This window comes from Drosophila serrata, unplaced genomic scaffold, assembly GCF_035046125.1.
Source record: "Drosophila serrata isolate PLE 108 unplaced genomic scaffold, ASM3504612v1 contig_359, whole genome shotgun sequence".
Lineage (NCBI taxonomy): Eukaryota > Metazoa > Arthropoda > Insecta > Diptera > Drosophilidae > Drosophila > Drosophila serrata.
In genome coordinates, this window is record NW_028257257.1 from 1,194,827 (window position 1) to 1,210,281 (window position 15,455).

At 35.4% G+C, this 15,455-nt stretch overlaps 1 protein-coding gene across 49 annotated transcripts in view; it reads left to right on the forward strand.

The window, feature by feature from the left end:
• The window catches only part of Rbfox1 (RNA-binding Fox protein 1), a 148,669-nt gene extending 133,574 nt beyond the window's left edge, over positions 1–15,095 (forward strand). For 20 of the 49 annotated variants that reach the window (XM_086838728.1, XM_086838729.1, XM_086838739.1 and 17 more), the window contains 8 exons: positions 220–240; positions 5,286–6,099; positions 8,517–8,577; positions 8,752–8,805; positions 9,629–9,700; positions 10,405–10,565; positions 11,662–11,725; positions 11,846–15,095. In XM_086838728.1, coding sequence (XP_086694854.1) covers positions 220–240; positions 5,286–6,099; positions 8,517–8,577; positions 8,752–8,805; positions 9,629–9,700; positions 10,405–10,565; positions 11,662–11,725; positions 11,846–11,890 — 1,292 coding nt within the window. In that variant the 3' untranslated portion in view covers positions 11,891–15,095. Of the gene's footprint in view, positions 1–219; positions 241–2,089; positions 2,364–5,285; positions 6,100–8,516; positions 8,578–8,751; positions 8,806–9,628; positions 9,701–10,404; positions 10,566–11,403; positions 11,601–11,661; positions 11,726–11,845 lie in introns of those variants that run through there. The other 29 variants (XR_015272975.1, XR_015272978.1, XR_015272979.1 and 26 more) reach the window with 16 other exon arrangements.
• Positions 15,096–15,455: the final 360 nt, after the last annotated feature.

Genomic DNA, 15,455 nt, shown 5'->3' on the forward strand with positions numbered 1-15,455 from the left:
TGTGCCTAAGACATGTATCCAACAATATTTTATAATAGGCTATATCCAGCAAGGATACAAAAAATGCAACAAGAAAAAAAAGCCCAATTTAAATGCAAAACTAATGAAAATATTTTCTCTTGCCTTTTCCATGCCACGACAATATAAAAACACGAATATATATTTCAAATATAAATATATATATAAATCGTTCTGCTGGATATCTCAACACACACACAGTCTGCGTACAATGGCCCGAAGGTAAGCGTTTCGTTCACATATTTTTTCGTCTTCAGCGTTTTATTGCTATTATTAAGTATTTATTGCCTGACGTACGTACTTTTGTTGTAAATTCTCAAATAATACACACAATTAAACACGCCCACACACACCCACAATAAACCAAAACACAAAATGCAGAGAAGCAATAAGGTATCATAAAATGTACAAATAATTGACCAGTTTTTGTTTTATATAAAATACATGTATTTTGTAAGAGTTTTATCGAACGAACTTTCTAGCTTGTAAGCCGAACAAAAAACAAAAAACATAAAACTAAACAAAGACCGAAAGCAAAACAAATATTTAGGCAGGGCTCAAATATTGATATTGATATTATGGATATGGAAACATATATAAGCCCATGGGTAGGCTCATCGCCGGGAGGATCCAAAAGAGACTCGTCCCAAAAAGTTCACCCCAAATGAAACCATTTTTGCAATTGCATTTGTTCGTTTTACTTACTTTTATTTTTTCGGTTGCAATCTGCAAACAAACATTTAAAAAAAATAATATGAAATATGAGCATTTCCTTTCGTTTCATAGAGATTATCTCATGTATTTAATTTATTTGTTTGGTAGGTCCCAACGGAAATTGCGTTAATCTATATAAACTATGCATACAATCTATATATGAATATAATGCTGCAACTATTTGATAACTGTTTGTAACTGTTCAACTATTTCCCCCTTATTTTTTTGATATTATATTATAATTTATTCGTTTTTCGTCTGCATTTAACCAAAGTTCAATTCAAAGTGAAAAATACCAAGCAAAAACAACAGAGTTTTGAATCATAAAAAGCCACATTAACACCCGCTCGAAAATCCCAAAAAATAAAGCAGGCTCTCGTCTGCTCGTTTTCTTTCTAGTCCTGATTTGACATTAATTAATTAATTAATTAATAATAATAATAATAATAATGATGATGATGACAATGGTGACTGAGAGATAATCTGGCGATCATTATAACGATGGTTATGAGTTTAGCATATTGCGGCTGTGTTGTCTTATGCATATACTACCTACTATATAACTTTATATATCAATTTATATGCCAACTATTTTATCTACATATCCTTTTCTTAACCAAGTTTCGTTGTATGTGCGTTCCCTTATGATTATGATTATGATTATGAATTATGAATTATGATTATGAATTTGAATTTCAATTTGAATTTGACTTTGATTATTGTGTATTTATTTGTTGACCTTAGTTTTGTTATTACACGTTTTCCGTTTGGTCTGGTATTCCTTTGGTCTGAACATGTCTGAAATGCTCCTTAGCGTAAACTATTTATACTCGTACTCGTACTCGTAAATGTAACTGGTAACTCTCGCCGTCGCGCGTCAAGATCCAACCAAAAAAGTCTAACTTTTTAGCACTAGAAGTAAGCCTTGACGAAGGCAGTATAAGAAATAAGATGCATAATGCCAAAGGATTATTTGATATGAGAAAAAGTTGGAGAGCCAGTGTTTTATTTATACGTTTTTAAATATATAAGAAAGTAAAACCTAGCAATTCAAATGTCCTGCGAGTTATGCATCTTATTCCTTGTATTTTCTTTGACCAACAACAACAAAAGCAACTGCAACAGCAACCTCATCATGCATCCCTCGAATATGTATATATATATAAACCAACCAACCTATATATATTTGAAAAAAAAAAAAAATACAGAAACTCCCCACGCACACACCTAACACACAACGCTCATTATAAGTTCATATTTCCAAAAAAGCTGTAAACAAAAAACAAAAAACGAAAAACAATAGAAAACAAAAAAATACCCACAATTAGTTAACCGAAACTGTATGCCAAAATCCAAGGTTATCGCCTACCGGTGGCCGCCGCCTGGCCCTTCCTGGGCGCCCCCCTCGGCGGAGCACCCACCCTCGCACCGCTGCAGCTGCCCGTCTCCATGCAGGTGGCCCAGGCGCCGCCATCGGTTTCCGTTGGCGGCGGTGCGGCGGCCCAATCGGCATCGGCGGCACATGCCGCTGCAGCGGCCGCAGCCGCGGCCACGCCCATTATGCTGGCACCACGCCCACCGCACAACGCTGTCCAAGCAGCGACCACAGCAGCAGCAGCGCCACGGCGGAGGTACGACATCGATTGGGGAGAATGAAAAAACAAAAAAATCCCCAGACTGGGGAATTTGGTGAAAGCGAGCGCCTAAAAGCAGAATTCAAAAAGATTGAAAAATATAACAAAAACTTACTTCGTTTATAATCGAGCTGATTTTGCGTAAGAGTTTTCTTAATTTTAATAATAAATTCATTACTCAGACAAGCATACAAATTCTTCAGACAGTCTTCTATTAAAAAATACGCATTTGCTAATTATTACATCTTCTAATGTTGATTTTATGAAAATATTTCATTAAACATACCAAATACCCTTAAAGAAAAAGTTTAAAAATCATATCTGTTATGAATTATTTAATTATAATGATGAATTTTCAAATTGAGAACATATATTAATCATTTTTAAAACTTTCCTTCAAAAGAAAGCTCCAAAGAAATAAAATATGAATTCCAAAACGCCAACCAAGCTCGCTTATAATCGATGAACCCATAAAATAATATATAAATCAAAAACACTGCAACAACAACATCAATAATTACAATTAGAACCGGAAACCAAGATCACAGAAACTATTTAGCTATGAGAATCAATCTTTGTACCATATTAATTACAAGTATAAATGTTTTGTTGTCTTGTTACTTTGGTTTACGCATTTTTTTGGGTATGACTATTTGACTATCGATATACTCCATATAAATATTGCATATATATTTTTGCCATCCTTGAGATTGCATTTGTTTTAAAAGCCTAGGCACACACACACACACTCCCACACACAACACACACTCGATCGCAGTGATAATCTCTAGTGGCAACCACTTGAAACTGTAACCGTAACTGTTTCTAGCTGTTAAGTTTGGCAAGGAATCTTAGCTTTAACCTTAGACTAAAATCTATATCGTAATATATCGAATATATCGTATATAAATATATATATATCGTAACGTTTACCGGTAGACCGAACATTTTGCCTCAGCAAGCATTTTTCTGTAAGGCGCCTTTCTCTTAGAGCATCACTTTCTAGCAACCATACTCTCTCTTTCGTACTGTCTCTATTTCTGCTCCTATATCCCCCCGTATATATATGTTCTTAAGTTCTATACCCTTTGGAGTTTGCACGATTTTTGGATTATTTTGTGTTTGTCTTTGCCACGTTTGCAAATTCAATTTGCCAATTAAAAATTCGCAAAGCAGAAATCGAATGGAATTTTAAAAATTGATTTTGCATGCCACCTTTTCACCACCATCACAGACAGAAAACAGACCCCAGCATTTATTTTCCTCCTTTAATAATGCATTTTTCAAGAAATTAACACAGGATTTTCAGCGAATATGTAGCTCCATAAATACGATGAGAATTTTCTTCTCCGAAAATTCTTCGTGTGCACGCACAAATACCGATTTAACAAAAATTTGCATATAAATATAGCAAATCGAATTTTTAATTGCACATTTGGCCAAACCAAATTTTGAATTTGTGGCTAAATGTTGCCCCAACCGCCACAATGATGTTCCCCCAAAATATTATTTTATACACATTTCAATTATGATTTCTGCACTGATTTTCAATGATTTTCAAACGAAATGTCACAATGCAGGGCTAAGCCTATTGGCAAGCTTTATAGCCTTCGGTATTTGTGGTGCTTTCTCACAAAATTGTTAATTTTTAGGCCTGCCATCATTATAAATTGAGTGATAAAACCGCTCGTGGAATTAATAAAAGTACAATTGAACTGCGGCTCTTGTGGTGCCATTTCACTTTAATGGCGATTTATTTTGGTTGCCAAAAGGGATATTTATTTAAATATTTATTTATTTGACGAAACAAAAGGGCAGCTCTTTCTCGCCTTTTCCTCCACGCTATGCCTGCAATGTATCACCATAGCAGAACGAACAGCTTATTAGTTTCACTTATTAGCAAACGAGTTCTGCTTTCAGAAAGAATCTTCCTTTATAAGTTTCTTATTTTTGTTTTTAAGTTTTAAACACAATTTACCCAGCATGTATGCTCATATTTCAGCTTTCCCAGGAAAACCCATTCCATCCTCTACAAAAATCCTGAAACTATCATCTCCCCGCTATCTCTTTCCACTTTTAAGCACTTGGTAAATGTTCTTGCTAGTTTTAAATGTATTTCGAAAGGTGCAAGGGGTTAATCGAACAATTAAATGTATTTTATATATATATTTACCTTAATGCTTTTTAACACAAAATCTAAAACCCCAAAAACACACACACAGCAAAATGCAATGAGTTGTTGAAAAACGTCGCATACGGTACATATTTGGATGTATGTACTTATGCCTATATATCTACCACTGTACTAAAGATCGGTCTAATGTTTTTTCGTATTGTTGACAATGATATAATATCTCTATATATATACATATTATGCAAATATAAAATGCAACTACTGCGTAGCATTATTTCTTGGTAATTCAGTGTTCTATAATGTTAAGTATGTTTCGATATGAGAAAAAACCCATTTACATATGTATGAGCCACACACACGTATGTCTTATGTATTGTTATATGTATATACCGAACCAACAACATCATCTCAGCGCTATAAAAATGAAATATGAAGCCTAGAATTTGCCATATATATACTATATATACTCTACTATATAAATATTTACTTATATATCAAAGAGAGAAAACTAACCGCATGCGTTTTATGTTCTTTTCTTTTCCTTTTTCTACTTTTTGCACACGAATAAACACATGAACATACATAAATATATAAACAAACATACACTGGTCAAACCAAAATATATAAACAAATACAAAATGTTGTGTCGAATCGTTGCAAAAAAAAAAAAACAAAACAAAAAACCTATCTTAACCGAAAAACTATCGCCAAAAACAAAACAAAAACGATTTTTGGTTGTTTCTTGCGTGGGTTAAAATTGCGATATGCGATATATCCTCCTGCAGCCGCCGTTGCCGCCGCCATGCGTGGAGTGGCCATCCAGCGCGGACATGTGGGCGTGGTCGGCGCCAGTCCCTATCATCATCCCCATCACCCGCACCATCATCTGCTAGCGGCCTCCGCCGCCGCCGCTCAGCAGCAGCAGCAACGCCAGGTGGCCGCCGCCGCCGTGGCTGCAGCAGCCGCCCAACAGCAGGTTGCCGCCCATCATCATCAGCAGCAGCAGCAGCAGCAGGCGCAGCAGCAGCAGGCCATCTCCGCCGTCGCTGCCGCCCAACAGCAACAGCAGCAGCAACAGCATCAGGTCTCGGTCTCCCAGCAGCAGCAACATCAGGTGGCCGCCGCCCAGCAGCAACATCAGCAGCAACAGCAACACCAACAGCAGCAGCAGCAGCAGCAACAACAGCAACAGGTCGCCGTCGCCCAGCAGCAACATGCAGCCGCAGCCGCCGCCGCCGCTGCAGCCGCCTCGCATCCGCATGCTGCCCATGTCCATGCCGCCCATGCCCACGCCCTTGGCCCCCAGTTGGCGCAACTCCAGGCCGTTGCCGTGCCCACAGCTGCCGCCCAGCAGCAACATTCGGCATTGCAGCAATCATTGGCCGCCGCCGCTGCCGCTGCAGCCGCTGCCCAGAATCAAGGAGGAGTTGCTGGTAATCCGAACGCTGCTGCCGCCGCCGCCGCCGCCTATGCCGCCCGTCTCTCAGCGGCGGGCGCCACACAATCACCGCAAACAGCCGCTGCTGCTGCGGCTGCTGCTTCCATGGCTGCGTCGGCTAATGCGGCCAACAGTGCTGCCGCCCTGCATGGATTCGCGCCGTAAGTAAGAGTTGAGCACTGAGCGCTGAGCGACTCCGGAACCGGAAACGGAAGCGGAAGCGCCGGAGTGGCCGCGACTCTTCGCCACTCGTCGTCACCCATCCGTTGTCGTCGCAAACCCGCGATTCCGCTGTAGTTTGTGTTTGCCGTAGATAGAAATGTCACCTTTAGTTTGTACTTTAGTTGGTTTCCGCTGCGCCATTTTGATTTGATTTTGAATGTAGTTCTTAGTCTTAGAGCACCTAATACCCATAGCTCATCAAACTACGTTTATACGCACGCCCTAGTTACGAATTATGTATATATATTTTCTTGGATGTTGCACTTGAGCAGACCTTTTTTGGTTTGTCAAGCTGATTTTATAGTTATACAAATCGTTACTAAACAAAGCCACAGGTATATATGGATATCTAGTTTAATGCCAATAGATCCTACGAAAATGATAAACCTTAAAAATGAATTTGGTTTGATAAATACTTTATTTTCCAAGGCTTATAGACCTTTTGTCTCTAAAACATAATATGTTTGGAATTTAAAAAATATAATACAAAATGTAATTAAATATTAATGGAAAAATCTCCACTTCATTTTGTTTCGATATGTTTTCATAAATATTATATATTAAATCAAACTTAATAAAAAATTAAATATTAATATTGCTCTGCAAGTAGCTGGCGTATAAACGTAGTAAAAAAATCCATAATTGTACAATACTTTCTTTAACTTTAGGGTTTCTTTTTGTGCTGGCTTACACAGAAAGAAATCTCTTTCATTTGTCATGATTTTAACCCGCAGCTTCTATTGTTTATATATATAGCTTCTAGACTTTGTTTTTCCTACCATCTCTCTCTATCTCTCTGTGTTACTCTATCTGTCTCTCTATTCTTGTTGGTGAACAATGTTTTTTTTAGCTATCTTGTGTGTGTAAAGTTTTAATATCGCATATTAATGAAACCTATAGTCTTTGACCTATTTTGTATAAATCAAGCAAATAGACGAAAGAAAAAACTTGAATACAAAATTGCTAAATGCAAAAAAAACTTTAAAACGCAGCAACCGATTAACGCACGCTAAACACACATCACATCCACGTAAAAAAACCTATATATAACTCTATATATATATACACATTATATATATTTGATCATACCTCTTTTGACTGACAGCAGTGTGTTTTTTGGCATCGTTCAATTGACCTACTTATATATTTATGATTATTTTGGTTAAGCGACCTTACCTACCAACCGTCGATTGTATATTGTGTACCACTAGGCGTATGATGAATTTCGATTTAAAAATTTGAATTTGACTTGAAAGTGTCGCGCCCTGCCAGCGCCTTGCGTGCATGTTCTGCCCCCCAAACATTACACTACATCTATATATCTCTCTCTCAATATAAATATATAGACCTTTGATTAACATATTCTTTTGTGGCTGCTCTCTCTCTCTACACACACACTCACCCCACCACACACCATATAGCGTATGAATGAATGCTCCATTAAATATTGTATACTTATAAAAAACACACATCAAAAACACACATTGAAACAACAAGCAAGAAAAAAATTAACTAATTAGCTAGGTGCATGAGTGTCTGTTCTGTCTAAAGATTAAATGCAAACAACCATATTTTTTTTCTTGGAAAGCAAGCAACAGCAAGACAATTTTCCGTAGTGTTCTTTTTTGGGGAATGGAGTATGGAATGTGATTGGTTAATATTGGTTGGTTGGCTAACATTGCTGCTAGTTAATCTCTATAAAATGAACGACAACCTCTATATATATAGTATAATCCTTATAATTTCCCTTTGTTTCGTTTCCTCTGTCTCAACATCTCCTCCTCCTCCACCACCAATCAGTTCGTCATCCAGTGGGGAATCAGGTCAGATCAGGTCAGTTTTTCACAGCACAGGCTATTAGTTAGTACTTACGATATATATAGGATAGGTTAGGGTTAGGGAACTCTCCCGTATAGGTGCCCAGAATTTACTAAATATATTTTCAGTTTCCCACAAAAACAATAAACCACATTTAATATTGAAAACTAAACATGAAAAAAGCCCAAATGAAACCTAAACCGGAAGTGGATAAAGTTTATTTTTATTGGCCCAATGAAATGACAAACAAAGCAAACTTTATCCCGACCGAAACAAAAAAAATATTAAAAAACCACACAAGTGCGTTAAAAAAAAATATATGAACCAAAAAGAACAATTTTTGAATTTTGCTTTTAAGTGACATACATTGAGTGAGAGGGGAACCAAGGATCCGAAGGGTTTTTGGATTTCCTCTCACATCTATCTTTCTCTTCCACCTCTACTTCCCCAGATACTATGCCCCCGTATAACTATATGATTTATTAATAAATATATTTTTCTATTGTCTTGTTCTTTCCCTCCCCAAAAAAAATCGCAGTGTATACTATGATCCCTTCTTAGCAGCCGCTGCTTCCGCTGATCCGAATCTACGCTTCCAGGTGAGTTTCATATGCAAAATAAATAATATAATACCAAACCGTATTACAACTAGGATATAGTATTATCATGTTAGGTTAGATTATAAGTTATATATTATAATGCTAAAACCCCCTAACTACTCTTACTCTCTTGTCATGACAAATATACATGAAAATATTATATAAATTTTACAGGCAGCCAAACCGGTCACTGAAGTTCCAGCCGCTCAGCCAGCCGCCATATTAAATGTAATAAAACTTTTGTCAAAACTAATATTGCTAACCTCACAAAACAAAACCACAAAAATGAGAACTTTAAGAACGATTCAACTTTATAATTTGTATATTTTTGATGATGGTAGCTTGTGCAAAACAAAACACCGATTGAGTTTTGACTTGGTTTTTGGAACAATCGTTTTTACCCACTACTCTCTCATACCGTACTCTATATTTGTTTTATAAGTCGCCTTTTTTGAATTTCCCTTTTGCATTTGCCCACCATTATCCATTATCCCGAACTAACCAACGGCGAGTCCGTATTTGTTGCTGTTTAAGTTGAGAATCGAACTTGGTAACAACACTTTATTTCCTTAATTTGTCGTAAGCCACTCGCTGGAGGCTTAGCTAAGCTTAATTAACTCAATGTCTGTTAACTGGAACTTGACTCTGAACACTTGTGTATAAGCTCTCTACTATTATATAACTGCATCCTTTGTTTTGGTTTGAGCATTTCCAAACTTGCCGATATTTTTGGTTTGGTTTTCTTTACAAACAATCAATTAGTGACCACAGAAGAAGGCTAAACGCTCTGGTTAATCCTATTCTTTCTGCTAGTTTTCTTAATTTGTTATCACATATTCTTGCTTTCGCTGAATAATCTTATCTATATATCTATATACATTTATGATATTCAATGCTGTAAACATTTTTGTAATTACTACAAAACTCTTCTTTGGTTTATCTTTCACGACTGTTACAACAACATACTGAACAACGAATACTCAACAATTATCACAACAATTTCAATTCAACAACACTATTGAAAAACTATATAAAAAACCATAAATTACAGCGCCGCACTGTGACTACGCTAAACAGTAACCCACATACGATCAACCGCATTCCGGTTCCACAGAATGTTTTGGTAAAAATAATCATATCTAGCTCCTAGTCAAATTCCAACTGCACCTTCTTTATAGATATATCTATCTGTATACCCCCTTGAATTTACGTTTGATTGTTGTCACACCATATAAGTTTCTTCTTCTGTCATTTCGTTTATGCGTTTCAATTATATTTAATGTATGCACCTGACTAATAATCTTGTATGTCTATTATGCCATAAGTCCTAAGTTAACCCATAGTTTATAATCGAATACGCTAAGTTATTTACTGTTACGAGCCTCGCTTTTCGGTTTTTGGTAGCCTGGCATCTTGGGTTCTCTCTCCGTAGCTCGGTTTTAAAGGTTATACCTAAGTGTACATAGAATATTACTACACCTTACACACTGACCGCCCTCCCCAGCCACTTGTTTTTTGCACCCCGTTAATTTCTTTGGTTTTGATTACTCGATTATATTATCTATCTGTGTGTGTGTGTGCGTACTCCACCGGTTTGGGTTCCTAATTTTTTGCTCACCACACATGCTCCTCCCCTCCTCCTCCTCCGCTAGTCTTGTGTCGTTTGCCGTTGTCACCGCCCAAACCCCCCTCTCTAAGAGAAACCCAGAACCAGTTCGCAGATCCAGGTCCAGACCCATACACCGATCCCGAACCCGATCTGTGACTGCGTCTGTTCTCCGCGCGAGAAAGCCCTAGTTTAATGTCCTCTGCTTACCGCTCTTCCAGGCCACTGCTCCGCTGCTAAAGACACCGCTGTCTCAGGCCCAGCAGCAGGCGTACGCCACGGCGGCCACCACCTACACGGCGGTAGCTGCCCGGGCCGCCTATGGAGCCGCTGCAGCAGCAGCCGCCCAGCCGGCCCTCGCCGGCTATGCCACCGTAGCTGGGTAAGTTTTTAATCAAGCGAAAGTGAGGTCTCTGTTTGAGAGTAAGCTTTTGAAGGCAGAATTTGCATTTGGAATTTGAATTTAATAGAGGTTTTTATTGGGATTTTATAACGTTAAAATCCTTTTGAAAAATAAAATGGAGTCAACTTTCTTCTTGCGAATTTATGCCGAAAGCAAGTGTCTTGACAGTCCTGATCACAAAGCAATCATACCAAATTTTAACCCATTACAAGATTTAACAAAGTACGATGTCTTCAGTTGGAATATTGTAAATACAAGTCTTAGGCTTTTAACAAGTATTTCAAAAATAATTCTAATAATTTCTAAGAATCTTATAAAACTATAGTGAGGTTTAGTATTTTAAGTTAATGTCTGAATAATATTTAGCGTATCTTTATTTAAATTTATTTAAAATTATACTCAATTTGCAATTCCTCTGTAAAAATGGTAAATGCCAAATCCTAAGTATTTATTATTATTTGAAGTCATTAAAACTTCTTAAGTTACTTATGTTGGTAGCACTTTTCTATACTCTCTGTATTATTATTTTCTACATTACTATTTATACTGTATTTTATTATTTGTATATAACTAAGTCATTTTTAAATTTTAAGTATTTTTTAAGTATCTATTATTTTATTTACTGTATTTGTATTTAATTTACATTAGCTGGAATTATCTAACCTTTCTACTTATTTTTATTTTAATTATAAAAAAACCTTTCCTTACAGCGAATTTGTTTATTTAACAGATTTTTATTTCAATATTTGTCTAATTATTTTAATTTACTCTTTTCTTTTCGTAACATTTCCCTTATCCTGTGTGTAATTGTTTAAAGTGTAGAAATCTAAAACTGGAAACTGAAGATGTACAATTGTTGATAGACCAATTTTGCAAAACACTTTTTAAACTTAACAAGTATGGTTAATTGTATATAAATAAGATTTGAACAAGAAGACGAGCAAAAAAGTTAAATAACTAAAAAACCAACTGGAATCATCAACTAACAAACTCATCCCAAAGACTAAAACAAAATAACATCAACAAAATTGCACCTGAGACTTACTAATAAGATGAATGAAACAAATATTTATAGATATGCGCGCGAGTATGCAGATCCTTATCTAGGACATGGCATTGGACCAGTGCCTGGCTATGGGGTAAGTGTCCTTTTACACTTTGATTTTAGGACTGTTAAAAAAAAAATCTATCTAAAAATGATGATGATGTAAAATTGTACTAATTATTTTATTTTTTCTTTCCTTTATTATTCCCTTCAGGCAACCATGTATCGCGGTGGCTTCAATCGTTTCACGCCATATTAAGAACAATCTATGCCAGTCAGCCAAATAATGCACTCGAACTACTCTCGACGAAAAAATGCTCAATAATAATATTAATAATATGAACAACAAGCAGCAAGCAATGCGAATAAGTTAGTAACTTAGACGTAAATACTCCTCTCCCTACGATGCAGTAAGTAGAAGTTACAACCAAAAACTAAACCGATAGATGCAAGATACTCAACACACACAACAACAACAACAACAACAACAGCCAGAGACAGGAGCCACAAGAACAAAATCCTTGGACCTTGGAGAGTTGAAAATCAAAGCTAAGCAACAAAGAAACAAAACTAAAAACAAAAAACATAAACAAATCAATGTCGTCCAGTAAAAGCAAAAAAAGCTAAACCAAAAACAAAAATATACGCAGCTAAACGCAGTTCTATGGAGTTTATTTAAGTAAACCAAACATAAAATTAAAAAACTAAAATTCAAATTGCAAAATAGTTTTGCAGAAAAGGATGAAAAAAAGAAGATGAGAAGAAGAATGTGCTTCATGCGTAGATTTTTACCAGAACAAAAAGCTGAAACTTTGTGTGCGGCCGATCAGAATTTATATGTATACATATACCGACATGATATATAGTTATTATATATAGGGCATTGTATTTGTATATCAAAAAGCAAACCAGCTAAAAAAGTGAGCAATGTTTTTAGGTACTCTTCATCATCGTCATAAAAAAAAACAATACAAAAATAACTAAACTCAATATATTTTTAAAGCCCTTGGTTGTTGATTTCATAAATTCGTTGAACTAAGTTAGGTCCTTATGATTTATTCTAAAAAAACAATTAGCACTGTAGGTTGTAGTAAGACGGGAAAGCAAGAAAACATTAACAAAATCAAAAAGTGTATATTATTATTTGCAAAACAAACTCAAAAATATATATATATTTATTCGTATATAATTTTAGATTGATATTTCTAATTTGATTACCCCAAAGAATACTCATTTCTGTATTGTATTGTATTGTCAACGAATTTATTTTTTAATGCGTTGCTTGGTTGTTCCTAATACATTATATACATATATATTTTTTCGGCAGCTAATTAACCACTCAACACTCACACACACTCGAACTCAACGCGGAAAACTCGACTCAATTCGAATTGCTCAAAAAACCATAAATTGTAGCGCATAGGTAAATGCAAAAAGATCAACACGTAGACATATCCTTGGAATATACAATAATATTTACTTTAAATGCCGCCATAGCAGCAAAAAGCGAGAAAACCCTAAAAACAAATTAAGAAAAAAAGAGAAAAACCCCAAAAAAAGAAATATTTATATATATATATTAGTTTTAACAAAGGAAAAAAGGTCAAGCTTCCAGTGACACAAAAAAGAGCCATTGATGAATGATGTGGAAATCGAATAATAAGCATTAAAAATTACAATTTTTAGCTCTTACTCCGTAGCACTTTCCTTGTGTGTTGTGTAAAAAAAATGAAAAGATTAGTAACAAATAAGAAGCAAATCGTTTCGATGTTGTTCTTTTTTCGGTCTAGACCGAAGCCAGAAACTTCCCTAAGCAACTAAGAATTTATTTTATACACACACACACACACACTCGAATCTAATGCACAAAAAGCAAAACCAAGAAACACTTTTAACGTTGTGTATTTTTCAAATGTTAAATGATTAAAATGCTCAAACAAAAAAGGGACGTCCCCTGTCGTTCTCTATATATTTGATTCTAAGGCAGCTACTGTCGTCAAAAACAAATTTATACTAGTTGTTTATCAACCATACTATGCTATGAAAAAAACAAAAACAAAAACAAACAAAAAGCAAGCTACTAATTAATTGTGTGTGTGTAATCGTGCAATTCTTTAAGTGTTCTTCTTCGAAAAAACCTACTAAAAACAAACTAAATTGAAACGAGAGAGGGACTCGTGTCCAAAGAGCTTCAACTTTGATGGTGTTTCCTTTACCTTTATTTTTTCGAATCTAATCACTTAGCAACTGTCTCAGATTGTACATATTTACGATGACACAATGATATATGATATATGATATATGATATTTTATTTAATTCCTCTCAGACACGCACACACAATGGCATAGCAACGCAGACAGGCTAAGGTCCTTGAGAGAACTCTAAGAAGCAATTAATGGCATCATACTCACACACTTGTGTACTTTTCGTTTCTCATAATTACACAATTACTGCATTGATATATACATATTTATGTGTATATATATATATCTATTTTTACGTTGACATTTTCAAAGCCAAAGTTTATATTTTAAATGATTTTAGTTAGGTATATACATATTAGTTTAGATGCTGACGACAGATAGAAGGAAAGGCAGACACAGGAGGATAAGATAAACGAGTATATAACGACAAAAAATAAAATAAACAATAAAGAAAATGAGAAACAAAACAAATCGAACCCAACAATTGCCAAATTAAATGTAGCTTTCAAGTGAATTATAATAATAATAAAGACGTAATTAAATTTAATGAATTTTTCAAATAGCGCAAAATAGTTTGCCAAAAAGCATAGCATACTTTTTGGCCCCACTCCCCAGATCACACACTCACACACTGACAGAACATTTTGGGTTTGAAAAGGAGCGCAGAGCCAGGCAAGATCTAGTTATAAAGCAAAACTTAAATATAATAATACGGTACGGTATATACATTTAAATTATGAACTCAACTTCCACCGCAAACTTTTAAAAAACGAACAAAACAAAACAAAAAACCAAAACTATAAGGAAAACACAATTTTTGTCTTAAGCAATGTGAGCGAGGAGCAGGAGAAGTCAGCTCACGAGTAAATTAAACAAACAAATGCAAATGCAACTCAATCAAACACTGCAGCTATATGGTAGCCTACGATATATGATGTATATGATATTGTAAACACCTCATTTAACTCGATTCGATCCTGTTTTTTTTTATGTGACAAAAATCCCCGCAGGAAAATCTGTAATCTGTGTAGTCTAACCGTAAGCCAGCGCCAGCTTTTTTGTTTTAAATTTCACACATAGATCAGGCGCTTGTGCGTCGCATAAAGTATAAATATAAAGTATATAATATATATATATATTATATGGAAACTCTAATCTTTAATGATGTGCCAAATTGTAAGTTGTAACATTTGTTTTTATGAGCAAATGCAAATACACAAAAATTGAAATAAAAATATGAATTAAAAACAACAAAAAAAGCATAAAACATTGAAAATAGCATTCCTCCTTTTACTTCCCCCACAAAAGGAAATATTTGACAAATTACTTTTCATTTTTAAAAACTTAGAAGGTAATGTAACAATATTTTTTAAATTTAGCATTGTGTATAGGAACGGGGCGTGGCTGCTCACAAAAAGTAATTAAATAATGGCCAAGCCAAGAGCCGCCACCTTACAATACAAAATTGATGGCAGAAGAGAGAGAGACGATAACCAAAAGTATTATTACTATTATATTAGCAACAATTGCAGAACAAAGCCAGCCCAAACACAAACCAAAAGGTAAATCCCCGCTCAAATTTAATTTATTTGATGTATGACAAATACCAAATACCTTCC